Source organism: Melitaea cinxia, chromosome 18 (genome assembly GCF_905220565.1).
Source record: "Melitaea cinxia chromosome 18, ilMelCinx1.1, whole genome shotgun sequence".
Lineage (NCBI taxonomy): Eukaryota > Metazoa > Arthropoda > Insecta > Lepidoptera > Nymphalidae > Melitaea > Melitaea cinxia.
In genome coordinates this window covers 14618282-14637409 of record NC_059411.1, presented here as the reverse complement: position 1 = coordinate 14637409, position 19128 = coordinate 14618282, and the positions used below count along the sequence as shown (strand labels likewise).

Sequence of the window (19128 nt, the reverse complement as noted above, 5' to 3'; positions counted from 1 at the left end):
CATGTATGGCCCTTGTGATATCTTCATACAAGGCTTCGACTTCATCGTCAGAGTGTGCCGAGGTCGGCGCATATACCTGTATCACTTTCAGGGAGTACCTGTCGGTGAGCTTAAGTACAAGGTACGCTACCCGGGTCGACACACTACTGACTTCCACAACGTTGTTAGTGAGAGTCTTGTGAACCAGAAAACCGACGCCACCTTGGGAAAGCCCATCACCTTCACGGAAGTAGAACAAGTGCCCGGAGTCCAGGATCATCGTGTCCTCTCCCTCTCTTCGGACTTCAGACAACCCCAGTATGCTCCACTTAATGTGACTAAGTTCTACCTCAAGTTCGGTGAGGTGATGGTCCAACCGTAGCGTGCGTCCATTATACGTAGCCAGGAATATTTTTCTATGGCAGCCTCCCGTACCCCGGTGATTCTTAGCACCCTCTACCCCACCGTTACCACGGCCGCTGCCGTAGCCGGGAATAGTGGGGCTGCCGGGAACTGAGGGCCTTATTTTTAGGTTCGAACTCATGGGGGTTTTTGCCCATAGTCACCACGCTGGGCAGGCGGGTTGGTGACCGCAGGGCTGACTTTGTCGCACCGAAGACGCTGCTGCCCGTCCTCGGTCTGTGCATTTAAAAAGCCAGCAGTTGGATGGCTATCCCGCCATCGGTCGGCCTTTCAAGTTCCAAGGTGGTAGTGGAACTGTGCTATCCCTTAGTCGCCTCTTACGACACCCACGGGAAGAGATGGGGTGGCTAAATTCTTTAGTGCCGTAACCACACAGCACAACGATTACGAGTATTTACTTGTCTATTTTTCATCAACTTACGTTGTATTTACTTGTCGATGTAATTGAAGTCGCTTTCTTTTTTTCGTCTGCGAGCAAACAGTTATTAAATAAGAATGTCTGTAGAAGGTTATTCTCGATAATTTATTAAAACAAGTTTAGTGAGCAAAGGCAATTTTTAAATCTCATAATTAATTCCTTGAGCGAGGTGTAGTCGTTTGTAATCAGGCTTAGATAAATCTCTTGCTTGAAATCATACTAAATACTTGATGCATAAGCCGCATGTGAAGTTATATATTTGTAAAGAAAATATATTATATAGAAAAAGGTAAAAATGAAATTTTAATTACACTCATACATATAAATGACAGAATGAAAAAGGAAAACTAAAAATAAGCTTCTTTATTGAACAATGTTACTTAAATTTGACACTTGACAAGTTGAGAAAAAGTAATGTTTACATTTTTAATTTAAAAAGGACAGTTCCTATTTTTTCATCTATTTTGCTGTCATATAAATCACGATATATCACGATAAATATTTTTGCTAATTCTATTAATTAACAAATTAATAAAAATGCTATAAAAATAATAATAAATTATGTTCAGTAGTGGACTGCAATAGGCTGAACTGACTGACTGACTGACAAAGTATTTTTGTATAAAAATCAATGAATATATGTAACGCGGTCGTCTGTTCCTAAGCTTAAAGCCTTTTAAGTTAATTTGGCATTGAAATTAAAAAAATATTTTTTATCTATACTAATATTATAAAGAGGTAAAGTTTCTAACTTTGTTTGTAGAGGGTAATCTTCGCAAATACTGATCCGATCACGCAAATTCCTTCCTTATAGAAAGCTACACTATTCAGGAGTGACATAGGCTATATTTTATTGTCATTGAACAAAAAATTCAGTGAAAAATCTTATATATAAAATTCTCGGGTTTCAGTGTTAGTTACAATACCCCTCCAAAACGACTGGATAGATTTTTATGAAATTTTTTGTGCATATCTGGTAGATTTGAGAATTGGCCAACATCTATTTATCAATCAGCTAAGTTATAAGAAGGGCGGGGGAAGAAGGGGGGGCTTTAAAACGATTTTTTAAGAGGTTTAAAAGGGGGGGGGGGGTTAATAACATATATTCCAAAACAGCGTTTGCTGGGTCAGCTAGTAAATAAATAAAAAGGTTTAAGAGAAAGTTAAAATTAAATAATATTTCATTTAATTAGTAAAAAATCAGGCGAAGTAAACATAAAATAACAAAAGACGTTTGTTTGATTTAATGATAAAAAGTCAATTACGTACAAACAGCTTTTATCCATTTGTTTGCTCGCGTTGCATTAAATCGTTTGTACATTAAAATATATCAAATTATAAAAAATAGTCATGTTTGTATTATAATAGTTGTACCAATAAAAAAATATTGAATTTTCACTTATAAATTTTGAATTAGTTCAAAATATTTTAATAGTCAGCCATTTTTCAGACTTTATTTTCTTTTTGACTAAAATAGCTTAATTTCAGCAATAGATAATTACTAAGGATATTTTACAAGCTTTCAAAATTATTATTATTATTTTAAAAACAACGAAGTAATTACACCATTCGTTAAAAGATGGCGTTGTATACGATACAACTACTTTATTTACACTAACTGATTACTTAGTTTTTTTTTATATACATATAACTAGGTCGGCAAACAAGCGTAAAGCTCACCTGATAGTAAGCGATTACCGTAGCTTATAGACGCCTGCAACACCAGAAGCATTGCAAACGCGTTGCCGACCCAATCCCCAATTCCCCCCAGGAGCTTACAGTCACAGATAAAGTGTATTTTTAAAAAATATAGTTTTTCTTTCTGCAAAAAAGGTGGAATATTATTTGATCAACAATATTATATTTCATTTGAAATGGTTTTAACATATTTTGGATTATAGTACAATTGTCTAAGCTCCATGTGTTTACGGTTCACACAAATAAAATGCGTACATAGATAACCGAATTCATTATCCATTCTTTGTTGTAGCGTAGTCGAGTAAACATTAAGAGACACGTGCATAATTATCTATACATATTATAAAATGGTAGGAAAGTCAAAACTGTACATTGAATATTTTTTTAAAAAGAATACCTACTTGGGGTGTGATCTATTATCGATACCGAAGCCAAAAATATAGTTTTTAGAATTTTCGTCTGTTTTTCTGTTTTTATGTTTGTCTGTATGTATGTCCGGGATATACTCAAAAAGTACTGCATGGATTTACTTCAAATGAATGAATATTATTAATAAGTCGGGTCAACATATAGACCACATATTATCACCTACGGGGAACGAGCAGTGAACCTTTATATCTTCAACGCATTCTGTAACAACGTGTAATCTAACGACAAATATTTGAATGTTGTTGTTATTATGTTAATAACCACGATATAAGCTAGCTTCACGCTATAAATAACAACATTCTGTAGTATATTTAGTATCAGCATTGCACCTGTGCGAAGCCGGGGCGGGTCGTTAGCATATTTTTAAACTAAAATGAATCCAACTGATTTCTAATAATAACCGTGAATCAGATCCAAACTTCCGAATTCAGAGATTTAGAGAATCAATTTCAAACCCTTGAAAATGAATTCCCAAACTTGTCTGAATAATAAACAGACCTTGCCCAAAATCTTCGTTTCATTAAAATTTAATTATTATTACAGAAAGTCCATTGTTACAAAAGTTTTAATTTGGGTTAACATTTTAGGGGATTTTCCAAATATTGTAAGAGAGATTGGAAAAATTCAGTTGGTTAATTATTTAATTTATTAGCTAGATAATGATAAAGTTCTCACTTTATAGTTTTTTACATATTTCTAAATAATTTTATGAAATATTTTTACTATAGTTTTGACTTGATTAAAAGTTCAAAATGATATAACTTACGAGTACTTGATGGTTAGTAACTTATCAATACTGTTACCAGAATTGAGTGTTAAGATACAAAAATGATTGTATCACTTGTGTTTTTACTTATGGCCGTGGTATTTTATTAGAAACTAGCTGTGCCCGCGACTTCGTTCGCGTGGAATTTAACAAAAAAGTTACTGTTCAGTTCGCAGAGTTAAAAAATAAATAAATTTCTAAAAAAAATTAGCCTAAGTTACTCATTATCACGTCAAGTATTTAAAGTCCTATCAAAACCTGTCAAGTTGTTTCAGAGGTTAGCTGGACAGACAGATAAAAATTGTAAAAAATATTATTTTTGTATATGTACCGTGTATACATCCATATGCATATAGTGAAAAGCAGTTATTTTAATATTACAAACAGACGCTCAATTTTATTTATTTGTTTAGATTTGAAAGCGACACAAAAAGCACATAAGCTTTTCTCTAGTGTTCTAGAATTTTAGAAAACCTTAACATACATTATTTTTTTGTTCAATTACAATAATTTGATACTTCATACGTTATTTACTTAACTGCTACATTGTAAAAAATCTAAACATAAATTAGTCGGCTTATTATACGAATCAGCATCAACAGTGGAATAAAACCTTATCACGAAATACACGTTTCCATTATTCCATTTTCTCGTTCCGTCAATTTAAATTTTTCGAGTAGAATTGTACCTCCAGTAGCGAAAGTCATTGAATCTTCTATGACCTTATACAATAAGATAATTATTAATAATTTCGTTTGCTCGCAAACGAAAAATAAACCGACTTCAAATTACAGCGACAAGTAATACGACGTAAACAGTTGGTAAAAAGTCAATTAAATAATCGGTATTATTTATTATTGAGATAACTCAAAAAGTACTAGTTAGATCTCAATAAAATTTAAGTGAGATAACACTAAAAGAAACACCTTTCGATTAAAAAAAGAAACATCGAAATCAGTCTACCCAGTTCAAAGTTATGAGGTATGAGGTATGCATCTTTAACATTAAAATTTCCTGACTGAAAACCCTTAAACTAATTTTGTGCTACTCTTACTGAAACTACATTAGATCCATAAACGTCACAATTTTTTTTTCGCGTCTTTAGTGACACTTTTCCCTTTTTTTAAATATTATGTACCGAATTTCTTCGTTAGATTCACCCATTTTGGTGGGCAGAAAAACAAAAGAAAACTGGCGGGAAACTGTTCCCTTTTATGCTATCACAACTAATTAAAAGAAAATATGAAAATATTTTTTCCTCGACTTTTTTTTTATATTACGATATTTTTAGCAATGTTTCCTTTACAGGGTTTCCTATAAGAAATCCTTTCAGTGTTAATTTCACCTTTGCATTCTATTAATTTTGTTATCTACGGTTAATTTTTTCATATATTTTTGAATGCACAATATAGTATTAAATAAATAGATAGTAAAGTAGTCTATCTTGCTATAAGTCATAATGGCAAAAATTATTCGTACGTTATTTTTCTTTGTTTCAATTTAAATTGACGTTGTGTTACAATGTGAACAAACTTTAATGTCGCACGTCGTTCTCTGTTACCAGATTATTTTATCTTAGGCTCTTGATAGCCTCTAAAGGAATTTATTTTTAGAATATACTCTGTTGATAATTAGAATAAATTTGCGATTTTTACGCATAGTGTCGTAGTCACTTAGATTAGGATTTTAAAATGTCAATTTAATTAGGGGATATTTGCAATAGCATCTTAAAATAATTGCTAAAATTACAATAGTAGTCTGGTAGATTTAAATGTCAGGAATTTTAATGGAAATAGCCAGCTAAGCAACAAATGAATTACATCTTCCTAAGTACTTGTAGCAACAGAAATGCTACAAGATTTGCTGACTATGAGATTAAAGAAAATAGTAAGAATTTAAGGAAGGGGAGAAAGAAAGGGATATTAGGTTTCAGATCAATGAGTTATTTTTGATGATTAATGTTTATAAAGCTACAGTATAATACACAAGGTAACCATCTTGGCGTAGTAGCAGTAAAAGTACAATTTTAACTGTGAGGTCTGGCTGTTATCATAATATTAAATTATTAATGAAATTTATCCGTCTGTCCACAATGGGACAGCGTGCCGTATAGAGCTTTACGCTTCTCCCTAACTCAAACTTTTTTGCTGTATAGAAAAAGAAACTTTTACCTAACAATGAGATTTTTTTGCAGGCTATTTTTGCTTACTTCTAACGAATACTTATGACGGAAATATTTTATTTAATTTTACAAAAATTTTAATCTATTATAAAATATGAAGAGAATAGTAGCTAATACTACTATGAGGTGATAAGATAAGGAACATTATTAAGACTAGTAAATTTATCTCTTTTGTTTTACTAATCATTTCGCATCAGCCTATGTTGTTTGGAAAAGGTATAAAAGATAATGACAATAAATTTATCAATAGAATTACAGTATTCGAACAACATTAGCAGGGAAGAAGTTAATGTTTCTAATACTAATCCACTATAATTCCTCAACGTTTTGACAGTAAAAAAGTAAATAAGAAAGGCATAGGCACTTAAGATGCCATGGATGTTTAAAAAAAAAACACTAAAATTATGTGGTAGTTATTAGTAGGTACTGGAAATGTTGTGAGAATACTTATTTTTCAGGTGGTGCTATTTTCTTATAGTGAACGTTGGTTTCTGGCAGGATTTCTTCTAGAAAGTGAGACTGAATATTTTACGAAATCTATGCTGATTCCGATGGATGAAGGGTTCGTGTTGAAAATTTCCTAAAAAAAATTAAGGTAAGTATTTTAGGTCGTAATAGCTTCTTCAATGCATTTACAATAATGTTTTGTTGGAAGACCTAATAATTTGTTACAAATTCTGTCTCAGTATAATGAACTATCGTTGTATATTTACTTAATACTGTGTTTAGTTTTTTAAATATTGATATTTAAACAATGATTTTAATAGTCACCCAAGAATCACTGACGTCTGTATCGTTTACTGTAAATTTCTAGATTTATCATTAAAAATGTACAAAAAATTAGGAAGTATTCTACAAATAATACTGTTTTTGTCGTAACTTCACGAAGTCATATCTTATCTTAATTGTAGAATAATTCCTTTAAATACATTCGTTTTATTGCTTTGAAACAGTACCGTGTAGATCTCCTCTACAGCTAGATCACTTACATGATGGATATATCATTACTTTCTCATATGAAACACACGGCTGTCAAATGATATCTACGACAATTATTTTGGGATCAAAAAGGTAACTAAGATATTTATCATCTTCACCTTATTGTCCAAAATCTTCATATTTTGATTCTTTTATAATTTTTATTTAATTTCCAAGATTTTGACTTCCTCCGTCTTATCTTTTTCTTTTTTTTATATCACTAGGTCGGCAAACAAGCGTACGGCTCACCTGATGGTAAGAGATTACCGTAGCCTATAGACGCCTGCAATACCAGAAGCATCGCAAGCGCGTTGCCGACCCAATCCCCATCCCCCCCAGAAGAAGCTCTGGTCACCTTGCTCACCAACAGAAACACAATACTGCTTGAAAGTAGTATTATTTAGCTGTGATCTTCGACCTTATGGTCGAAGTACTACCCCAGTCGGACTGCTCCATATTTTGAGCAGAAAATTCCTGCTATGCCCTACCTCAGTTGAAAGTTTTAGAAACTAGAACGTTAATAATTTAATTACATCAAAAACGTGCATTTTAAAATATCATTATCTTTTTTCTTTCCCATTTTAAATTTTAAATATGTGTATCCTTCAACAGATATGAGTGAAGACAATAAGCAATGGACTCACCGTTGCTCGGAATCATCTCAAGAAACGGAAGAATGTAGCCCTGGAACTTCTCTAGTGCAACCTGGTACTTACCATCCATGCAAAAGTAAATATATATAATTATGTAAGATAAGTTATAGACAAATACATTGTTCCCAGTGGGTCATTAACACGAGCGTTCTATCGACCCAATACAATTATACATCACAAATAGTTCTTAATACGCCTTGTATTTATTATATATGCTTGCGATGCGTTTTACAATTTTTATTAAATATTTATAAATTTGTAAATCTTACCATAAACTAAAGTCAAGTCATTGAAATTTCGTCATACTGAATTTATACAGACGTCCTTTCTTAGTAGAGTGCTTAAATAAAATTTACCTACTTGATAATAATAAACAAATTCTAATATTTTCGTAAAACTTTAACATCGAATTAAGCTAATTTTTATCACTACTAATTAAATAAATCTAATTTATCTCAGGGATATCAAACTCAAAAGCAATACGGCGAAAATATCTTCGTGCTGTATTTAAAAATGGCGAATTCAATATCCACAAGACACCAACAAAAGTTTTTAAGTTATTCTCAAATTACTTCATGCTACTAGTGGAAGCAAGGTGGAGATGGACCCTTCTGAACTTCTTCACAGCGTTTACTTGTAACTGGTTATTCTTCGGTATTATTTACTGGATAATTTCTTACAACCATGGGGATTTTAACGAGGATCATCTGCCTCCTAATCAAAATATCACAGGATTCACGCCATGCATCAAAAACGTTTACGGATTTACATCAACATTCTTGTTTAGCGTCGAAGTACACACGACAGTCGCTTACGGCCGAAGAGCCATCACACTCGAATGTCCAGACACAATCACAGCAATGTGTTTTCAATGTATTGTGAGTAATATATTCCAATCAATTATGATTGGAATACTTTTTGCAAAACTAACACGACCAAGAGCAAGAACTCAAACTATCCTTTTCAGTAAGAATATAATTGTGAATATTAGAAATGAAAAATTTTGTCTGATTTTCCGTGTAGGTGACATGAGAAAATCGAGGATACTCAACATAGAACCAAAAGCATACGTTTTGAAATTCAACACTGATTCTAATGTACTGGACGGTTCAGAACAAATTGAATTAAAGTTGAATATCGATGAATGTGAGTCGATCTTCTTCTTATGGCCTGTAACAGTGGTGCACGTCATAGATGAAAAAAGCCCTTTTTATGGATTATCAGCAGCTGATCTCCTTTGCACGAAATTGGAAATTCTTGTTCTATTCGAAGGCATAATTGAATCTACCGGTCAGCCTGTCCAAGCAAGGTCTAGCTTTACTGAGCTTGACATATTATGGGGACATAGATTTGTACCTATGGTTGGATACAATTTTAAAAAAATGTTATATGATGTTGATTTTTCCAAATTGTCTGAAGTTCAACAAGTAGATACGCCACTTTGTTCCCCAAATGAGTATGAACATTTTTTATCGATGTTTCAAAGTGAAAAATGTGTAGATCATTATTGGCCATCAGATTAAATACGATTTCATTTTATAGAATAATATGTGAATTTTAAATTATGCATTTATTTGATTATAATGTTAATGTAATGTGAATAATTATTCAGTTATTGTTACATTTATACGAATAGAAGAGGAAAGAAATTACAAACAATATTCTTGTATTTACTTGAGTCTGTTATAAGAAATTTAATCCTTTCCTTAACTTTTTTCTAGATCTTACGATGTCTAAATATTTTTTTTTTTTTTTTTAACAATATATATCCACGGGCTCATAATGCCCGTGCTTTTATTATTCCAATATTAGTTTGTTAGTTTCGATAACTTGGTACTTACACATTCAACTTAGAGGACTAATTAAACTAGACTTAGTATCTCTAATCCTACGTGAGTCCACCGACCAAAAATTTAAAGTTATACTAAATTTACTTCTATATATATTAATTACTATGTGTTATATATTTTTTGTATTCCTACTGTCAGTTTTATTATCTAAGTTTATATTTACACTTATATACTAGTTACCGTATATGTACACTTATGTCCTAGTTACCTTATATATACACTTATGGCCTGCTGGGCTAGGATGTCTAAATATTTGAAGACATCAAATATTGACACTGTTGTTAAATTATGATCTAAGTTTGAATAATGATATCAAATAGCCCCGTATCTTAAGGGTAGAAGCGTAAATAACTGCCACATTATAAATACAGGTGAATCTAAGATAGTATATTGTTTAGAACTGTTTAGTGCTAACGATATTCTACCCATACATTATGCAGACATAAAAAACCTAAAATTTATTCAACTGAGATCATACAAATTTTATTTAAATTAACATACATATACATAAGTGTGCGTGCAGGGGGTTTTAAAAAATTCAGGAATCCAAGGAAATTTAAAATAAAAGACTGAGATCTTACTATGAGCAGTGCTAGCAGTATATTAATTAAATAATTTTAGTTCACCGTCACTTCCGATTAGCTGACGCCTTACAAAATAAAAAAGCAATCGCGTCTTGAAGCGAAGATGAGCCTGATGCTTCAACAATAAGTAATTATCAATAATAATAAAATTATTGTTAAAATAATTTATTTTTATTTAGTATGATTTCGTATTAATGTATTATTGTATTTTGCAAATTGTCGTGACATTCATTAAATTTTTTAGTTGTGTTTGTGTTATTAGTTTTTTAGAAAAAATGTTTTATGGGTCAATTCTTTCCTGAAATAAAGAAAATTATTATTGTTATTATAAATAGTCCGCCAACCTACAGTGGAGCCGCCTGATGGATTAAGATTCAGTGTTTCTCCTACATAGAGAAATAGGCATATGCATAGCAGTGGGATATTACAGGTTCAATCGTAAAAAAACTTAATTCATTTCTATCCAATGTTTTACATACAATAAAATTTGATAAATATATTTAAGATAATAAAATTACTTTGATATTCGTAAGAAAACAAGCTTTATTTAAAAATAAACCACTACAAACTATCATTGTATATTTACGCCAAAGTAAAGAATACTCTATTCTTTGAAGTTTATTTATTTTAACTTCAGTGCAGACATTGTTCACTCTGAATTTACAAGAATGCTTCAAATAAAACAACATCATGAATAATTATGTGTTTTACTGTTCTGTTTTAAAGGCTATTTTTACAAGATGGGGAGATATACATCTTTGTACCACTAGGGTGGCAAACAAGTGAACGGTCCGCTTGGTGGTGAGCGATTACTGTAGCCTACAGACGCGTACGATACCGGTTGCATTGCAAGCACGTTACTGGTCCTACTTTTGACCTTGAGATCTAATGTTTGGATCTAATTCAAGGTTGAGGTACTCACCAATTCGAACTGTTTCAAAATTTCGATCAAGATATAATATAAATAATATATAGAAGATATTTCCTGCTGAATACTTGAATAAGATTTAAGTAACCTATGCGCGCGTTGGCGCAACGGTCAAAGCATTGGTTTGTGACTGTTGCGCTAGCGGTTGTGGGCTCTACACATCACAAACATTTGTATTGGCCATGCAGATGTTTGCTGTGGTCTGGGTGTTTGTGTAGTCCTTGTACCCACCATGCCTCGGAGAACACGTTAAGCCGTCGGCCTCGGTTGTTATCATATACACCTGATAGCGATCGTTACTAATAGTAGGGAATATATCCGCCAATCCGCATTGGAGCAGCGTGGTTCTCTTACATAGGGAAAGAGGCATATGCACAGCAGTGGGATATTACTGGCTGAAGCAAAGCACACTATATGCTGTTTTTATTACCTCATAAATCGTGTCGTTTATCGCATGACATAAAGGCGACTAAGCCGCTAAGTTTACCGCTACGATCTGAAGAACTTATAACGAGGCTGAAGATAAAGCTCCACCAATTAATTAGCAAAAGTTTTGACTAGGTTTCAGAATTAATTGTTGGAATCAGAACTAGGTTGAAATTGAGCTGAAGTATCACGTTTGAACATGATGAGGTAACGAAACCCGATACGCTTGTTTGAGTTGGTTTGTTTTAAATCAATTAAATTAGTTGGAACCGATAAAAATATTGTAAGACTGTTTGGAACGGTTTACAAATTAGAAACTCAATCTAGGTTTATGTTATATGGATTAAATTGATTTTGTAAATAGTTTTATATCAAATTTACTATCGACGAAGTATCATTTTTAAGCGACTTCCAAAAAAGGTGGAGGTTCTCAATTTGGTTTTTTCTTTTTTTTATGTTACCTCAAAATTTTTGAATGGTTGGACCGATTTCGATGATTTTTTTATCGAAAGGTGTGTGCATACCATGTGTGTTTTTAAGAATCTGTGATAACACGTTTTACTTTATTTTTTCGGTTGTCTTACTTGTCAATATAAGTCGTTTTTTTTTTGTTTGTTTTGTAACCAAACAACATTATCATTTTCATATCGAACGCAGTGTGAGCCTATCATTTTTAAAAATCTGGTTCTTCTTTAAATATAATTGCTATATATTACGTATATATATAGCAATTGTTATATATAGTCCCATACCACTACAAGGTTTTTTTTTTGTACATAAAAAGATTAAACAGTAGGTATATTATATCAGTAATAGCTTACTTTTATGGTGAATTTATATGATAATCTACATAGTTTTATAGTTCCGTACCCAAAGGGACCAAACGATACTCTGTCTACGACTGTAAATATTTGAAAAAAAACAACAACAAGTGATACACGCACTTAGTCATTACAGCCTATCGCATTTCACTGCTGGACATAGGCATTCCCAAGTTCGCGCTAGACGTCCCGGTTTTCCGAAATCCTCATCCAGCCTCCACTTTATGTAGCTCGTCAGTCCAGCGGTAGAAGCAGAGTAGTAAAAAATCGTCGCAGCAGTAATTAAAAAAAAGACCGTTAAAACCAACGTCGTAAACTTTGTCATGAACTTATTTTATTGCTAAAATTTCGGGTTTAGTTTATCAATTTATTTATTTTATTTATTTATTTATTTATTTTATAGGTACATCCACAGAATACATACAAAACATTATATATGAATCATTATTACATTATTATCTAGTATGTATCCCATTACGGAGTACACAATATTCCACCATATATTAATGTCATGAAGCAAGTATAATTAAGATAACATCACATAAAAAAATGTAAAGTAAAAAGTAAAAATCCTACTCATTAACAATAAAATTCATTTTAAAAGATCTGTAATCAAATTATTATAAAAAAAGTCAAAGGAGCATTAATAATTATTAGATTAGAAAAATAATAAAACAACTAGAACTTATAAGTAGTTATTTTTTTTTTAACAATATCTCTACAACACGGAACTCAAAAAATTCGAATCAAAAACGCCTTTATTTAAGTGTATCTGTAATTCAGCCTATCGCAGTTCACTACTCGATATAGGCCTCCATAAGTCCAAACCAAAAATGGATTGAGTTCATGTGTGTTGCCCATAGTCATCGCTGGGCAGGTGGGTTGGTGACCGCAGGGCTGGCTTTGTCGCACCGAAGAAGCTACTGCCCTTCTTTGGCCTGTGTATTTCAAAGTTCAGTTGGATGGTTATCTCGTCATCGGTCGGGTTCCTGAGTTCCAAGGTAGTAATACCAGAAGCATTGCAAGCGCTTTGACAAGCCTACCCCCAATCCCCCTAGCAGCTCTAGTCACCTTACCACCACAGGAACACAACAATTCTTGAAAGCAGTATTATTTAGCTGTGATATTTTGTACGGTCGAGGTACTTCCCCAGTCGGATTTCTCCAGATTCCTTCTCCAGCCAAAAATACAACTCAACATCATGTCCACGTCATGTTACAAAACAAAAAATAGCGTTTCACTTAAAATACAATCGTTAATTTTAGTCAGTTCACGTAAAATCGAATACGAAAGTGAAAAATATTTTTTTGATATTTGTAAGCGCTTTTTAATTCGTGCCGACAGTTGCAGGTAGATCGGAGCGCGCAGAAGCAATATTGTACGTGACTGTACCAAACACAGCGCTGTCTTCGATCCCTGATTAAACTAGGATAAGGGAAAAGTTGAAAACGTTCAAAATTGCACATTTCTTATATTCAGTTTCATTTTGAGTCGCTTTTGAAAGAGAAATCCTTTTGTAACTTAAAATGTATTGTAATTCCTAAAGAAACGAATATATCTTGGAGGATAAGTACAAAGGATATTAGACGTTAATGGAAATTCCAAAATACATACATTGCTGCAAGAAAAACAATTTTGACGCATTAACAAACCGATGTCAATTTAAATTTTGATTATAATAACTTTTCTTCATATAAACTTATACGAGTAACAATAAAAACAGCAAACGACATATTAAACATAACAATTTAACGTTGTAACGACTCCATTACAGTTATCCGCACGAACATTCGTTTGAATGTATTATGCAATTATAATCCTTGTATCAATAATATAAAGCATGAATTCATGTGGATATAATTTTTAAGATAAAATGTGCGTCTCCGTACTCTTGAAATTAGGGCACGGATGAATCACGCTAGTAATATCGTACGTGACTGTACCTTGGTTTAAATCACGTCCTTATATGCATTAGAAATTAAAATTGAAAGAACATTTCGTTATGTCCATTACAAGAGAACAATGTTATAGAGGTGCCTTATGCTTGAAATTTCCTTTGGAAATATGATAAAAGTTATATCACAGTGCACTTAAATATTATACAGCTGAAAAGTTTGTTTGTTAGTTTAAACGCTGGTTGGTTCGAATTGAAAAAATCATTTTTGTGTCGTATAGCCTATTTAGAGAGGAAGGCTATAGGCTTTTTGTTCTTATATTAACGCGTGTGTAATCGCAGGGCATGGCATACTTATAAAGTATTATATTATATAAGTGTACAGTGATACATACCGATAGTTTCTTATACTAAGTGAATTTAGTAAACTGAATAAAATCATGTATTTGAACGCTCCACTTTGAATATTTACATTATTAATACGAATAGTTCTTATTTAATCAATTCACATAGTTATCACTTATCATATACAGTATCTGACGCGTTCAAGTAGATATTTCTTTGTTACTGACTACCCGCTCTCCTCATCGTTGATTGGTTATAAATCATATTTATATAACATTCATATAACCTTAATATCTTGTTTGCATCTAATCTTAATAATCATATAGGTCGATGACTCTCGAGTAAATCCATATTTAACTTTCTTGCCTCTAATACCATGAGTCGACTCGAATTCCAAGACTCAAAGTGAGTAAAATCAGAGGCTGTCATAGTCATAAATTTTTAGGACATGATTAAAATGTGGCCACACAAATGTTTGTAATTAGCAGTGCTGTAGCTGAAACAACTTATCGTCAAGACCAGTCCAAATTTAATGATAAGTGTGGGATTGCTTTGTCTGTCTTATCAGCCATTTATAGCTAGGATTTGTGTAAATGTTTGGGACTGAAATTTTTTTATAGTTAGAATTCTTGATATGTAAATCGGTAACAGTCTGCAACAGTATAACAATGTAAAGTCAACAAGTACAGGGTTATGAAATAATATTCACGTGAAAATAGATTTTCTTAATTATTTGAATGCAATCATTCATATCATATGTATTGCTATTGACTTTGTAACAGGCGCTTGCAATAATGCCGTTCAAAAATTTATTAATCAAAGATTAAAAGTCGAAAGTTTTCTTAATAAAAAGTTGCATATATCTTTACTTATATATTTTAAAACTTAAATATACACAAAGATATATAAAATACATGACAATGAAACAAGTAAAATAGATATGCTTATTCCTAAAAGAGATATTTTCCAAATATCAGGACTAATAAAAAAATAATAAATTCATTTTATTCATTTTAGTTTGTTTGCTTGCAAAAAAGAATATCACAATCAATCAACTCAAAAAATACTCATCAAATCTCAATAAAATTTAAATAGGACCATGTGACAAAAACCAATTTAAAATCGATATACTTACTAAAAAGATACAACGACAGTCGACAAAAAAATAGCCAAGCAAATACACATTATTAGAGATTACTCAGAAGTCCTAATTAGTTCTCGATGTGATTTAAATGGGACCACATGACAAATATGCCAACTTTTGATTAAAAAAAGAATCATGGAAATAGGTCGACCTATTAAAAGTTCTGAGGTGACTGAGACATATAAAAAAATTGCAATCGAATTGAGAATCTCCTTTTTTTTAAAGCCGGTTATAAACATGTACAAAATATTTCTAATCATAAATGTATTTTTATTATATCACTCGACTGATTTATTCCGTTCCGATATCAATCAGAAATTTTTTTTTGTTATTTCTATTGTTATTAAGCAATATTAAACATCAATCCAACCGATTTTCCTCACATCTTTTTTTTTATATAGGTATATAACTAAGTCAAAGAAGCGTACGGCTCACCCGATGATAAGCGATTGCCGTAGCTTATAGACGCCTACAACACCAGAAGCACCGTCAGTGCGACAAACCTACCCCCAATTCCCCCCAGGAGCTCTGATCACCTTACTCACCAACAGGAACACAACACTGCTTGAAATCATTATTATTTAGCTGTGATCTTCTGTAAGGTCGATGTACTACCCCGGTCAGGCTGCTCCATATTTGAGGGTGGGGTGCCAGAGGATACGGCACTCCACACGCTGGAGGTGTGCAGCGGCGCGCGCTTTCGGTGGTTCTCGGGCGAGTTCTCTCACTGCCGACCGTCGTAAAAGCCATGCTCGACAGTGAGAGATCGTGGCAGGTGGCGGTCTGCGTCATTACCTCTTCGCAGAAGGAGGCCGCGGAGCGGGCCAGGGAGAATGACGTCTCCGCTGACCCACTCCGGCGCAGACGTACGGGTGCAAGGAGGAAACGGTTTGTCCACCTCCTCCCCCCCTCGTAATAGTGGGGTCGCTGGCCGATAGTCGGGGGACTTGGCCGGCCGGACGACACGATCTCACATGTCTGAGAGGTGGCCTTGTTGTGAGCCAGGCCACCCCACCATTGTGCCGGGGCCCGGAGTCTTTGTCCGGGCCTACCGCCGGGGCGAGGTGGCGAATGCTAGCGCGACCCCATCTCGCCCTACCCAGGCGGAAGACTGCTCACACGCGGTGGTTTTTTAGTCATTAAGAGTCTGACATAACCCTCTGGCGCCCCCGCGCTGGAGGGTATCCATGAAGGATTTTCCCCACGTAAAAAAAAGGCTGCTCCATATTTTAAGCAGAAAATTTCCTGCTATGCCCTATCTCAGTTAAACCTTCAACATATAATTATGTCATTTATACATATCAATTAAAGTAACCGATTTTATTTTAAAATATTTAGACCTCTCCTCTATACAATATAAATAAATAATGATATATATAGTTGTAATATAACAAAAAAGTTTAATAAGCATTAATACAGACAGAGTATTTAATAAGCGCAAATTATCCACGTATATAATTTTCATTTCGACTTACAATACTAATTAATTTAATTTAAACGCTCTATAACATGCAATCATAACAAATTTCGTTCGTCACAAAGCGGCGTCAATTATAAAAGGAATCGTTATAATTAAATAAGGCATTCGATTGTTCGAAACGCCATCCGTTTATAATATTTGCGTACATTACTTTAAAATGTATGATTTTTATTATGATTCAACTAGTTACGATAATACTTTAATGATTGTTTTACAATTATTAAAAAAAAAGTGTAGTTCCTTATTATAAAATATTAATTTCAAGTTCTATTCGAGGTATAAAAAAGAGGATTATTCGCGTAGTTATAAATTTTTTATTCTGACTTTTTTATCGATAAAAATCAAAAACCGAATAGGGCAACTCCCCGGAATTCCCCATACTGAACTTCGTTAAAAAAAACCATCTTACTTTAATATAGTTGTAATAATCCCGTTATTAATATCAGATACGTAAATCATAAGCTTTTTTAAACAAACAAAACTCTCAAATAATATTGTAGTAGTACAACATTTCAAACACCACAACACCGACATCGTAAAGGTTTCGTTAACCTTTACGAAAACCTTTTTAAAACGTGTCATCGAATAAATACAAATATAAAAAAAAACTTAAAGTTCATTCAAGAACTTTCATAAAATATTACATTCAAAATATCCTTTCGCTTCGTATAATTATTTGATTTAATTTACACGTTTCGTGTTGAGACTTGCTGTACTTCGGCGTTCTCTCATACAACATAGTCAAAATGTTATAGCGTCATAAGTTTTAAGTAGAAATAAGCGGTTTGGGCTCGCAACGTCTCGGAGGTCGCGATAACACGACGGAACAGGAGTTTGAGGCGTGTGGTCTAAGTTACCGCAGTTAGGATTTAGTTTTATTATTTTTTTAAGAAATAATTTTTTTATGAAATTTAGTAATAAAAAACTGAAGACAGTTAATAGCTTTGTTGTCTGCTAGATAATGAATGATTTGATATTAGATTTCAAATGTAATAAGTGATTTGTATACATTAAGATTGCTAGATTCGAAATTATAAGAGATTAAAATTTACCTAATTTCCTTTGAAATTTACTTTTATATGTGTTACGTACATAAAAATATCTGCCAACCCGCGTTGGAGCAGCGTGGTGGATTAAGCTCTGATCCTTGTCCTACATGGGGAAAGAGGCCTATACCCAGCTGTGGGATATTACAGGCTTAAGCGTATATAAAAATAATTGTGAGGAACTGGTGATCTGTAATTCGGTATACCTGAGACTCCAGGTTCTCAAATACGCAACTGTAATAGGTAAACTTGTATCATTTTCCAGTTAATATATTTCATAAATAAAAGTTAAAAAAAATACGTCACAACTATGAAACAGTCCGCCATTTTCTTAACAATCGTACCAAAGACAAACATTACCAACTAAAACTTTCAAAGTGATTTCGAACAAAGTTTTCTTGGGCAAATAACAATGTGTTAAATATTATATTCGAGGATATATTTTTTATCATTTTTTATTTTATTTTCGTCATTTACAATGGAATATATTATATAAACAAATGGTTTATTTTGCAAACTTTTAGTTCTTTATACAAACGTCGTTCTATGGAAAATATTAATGATATAATGTCCCACTGATCTAAGGCTTTTTGTGAAGACTGGAGCTGTTTGTTACAAATAAAGAAAGTATGATGTACTGTATGAGCCCTCTCATAAAAATAATAACTCTTGATGTCAACCTATCGGATAGCTTGCAGTGAAGCAGTGTGTGTTCTAGCGCTAACGTCTTCCTTATAACTTCTACAGTTCGTTTATATATTCCACTAAATTTTCATCATCATCACTTTAGCCTATCGCAGTCCACTGCAGTATAGGCTTCCCTAAGTTCACGTCAAAAATGGCGCGAGCTCTTGTATTTTGCCCATAGTCACCACACTGGGCAGGAGGGTTGGTGACCTCGGGGGTGGTTTTGTCGCACCGAACTAAATTTCACACTTTCATAAATTCAAACAGTAATATTGAATAGAGATATTTTATATTTGTGATACAAATTTGTCGTCACAGTAGTTATTGTGATAAAGTCCTTAAATGTTAGTCGAGTATTCCAACAAAACGATTTGTACCGTTATATCATAATGTCATA

At 33.0% G+C, this 19128-nt stretch overlaps 1 protein-coding gene across 1 annotated transcript; it reads left to right on the top strand.

Annotated features, from left to right (window-relative positions):
• Positions 1 to 7487: 7487 nt before the first annotated feature.
• On the top strand, positions 7488 to 9049 carry LOC123662150 (G protein-activated inward rectifier potassium channel 4-like). Its single transcript, XM_045597034.1, has 2 exons — positions 7488 to 7581; positions 7986 to 9049. The coding sequence occupies exons 1-2, from the start codon at positions 7488 to 7490 to the stop codon at positions 9047 to 9049; spliced, it is 1158 nt and encodes a 385-aa protein (XP_045452990.1).
• The last annotated feature ends 10079 nt before the right edge of the window (positions 9050 to 19128 follow it).

Excerpts from the sequence above, each read along its gene's own strand:
- LOC123662150 (XM_045597034.1), top strand. The coding sequence starts at position 7,488 with ATGAGTGAAGACAATAAGCAATGGACTCACCGTTGCTCGGAATCATCT. Across the intron at positions 7,582-7,985 it reads AACTTCTCTAGTGCAACCTG|GGATATCAAACTCAAAAGCA; the intron begins GTACTTACCATC and ends AATTTATCTCAG.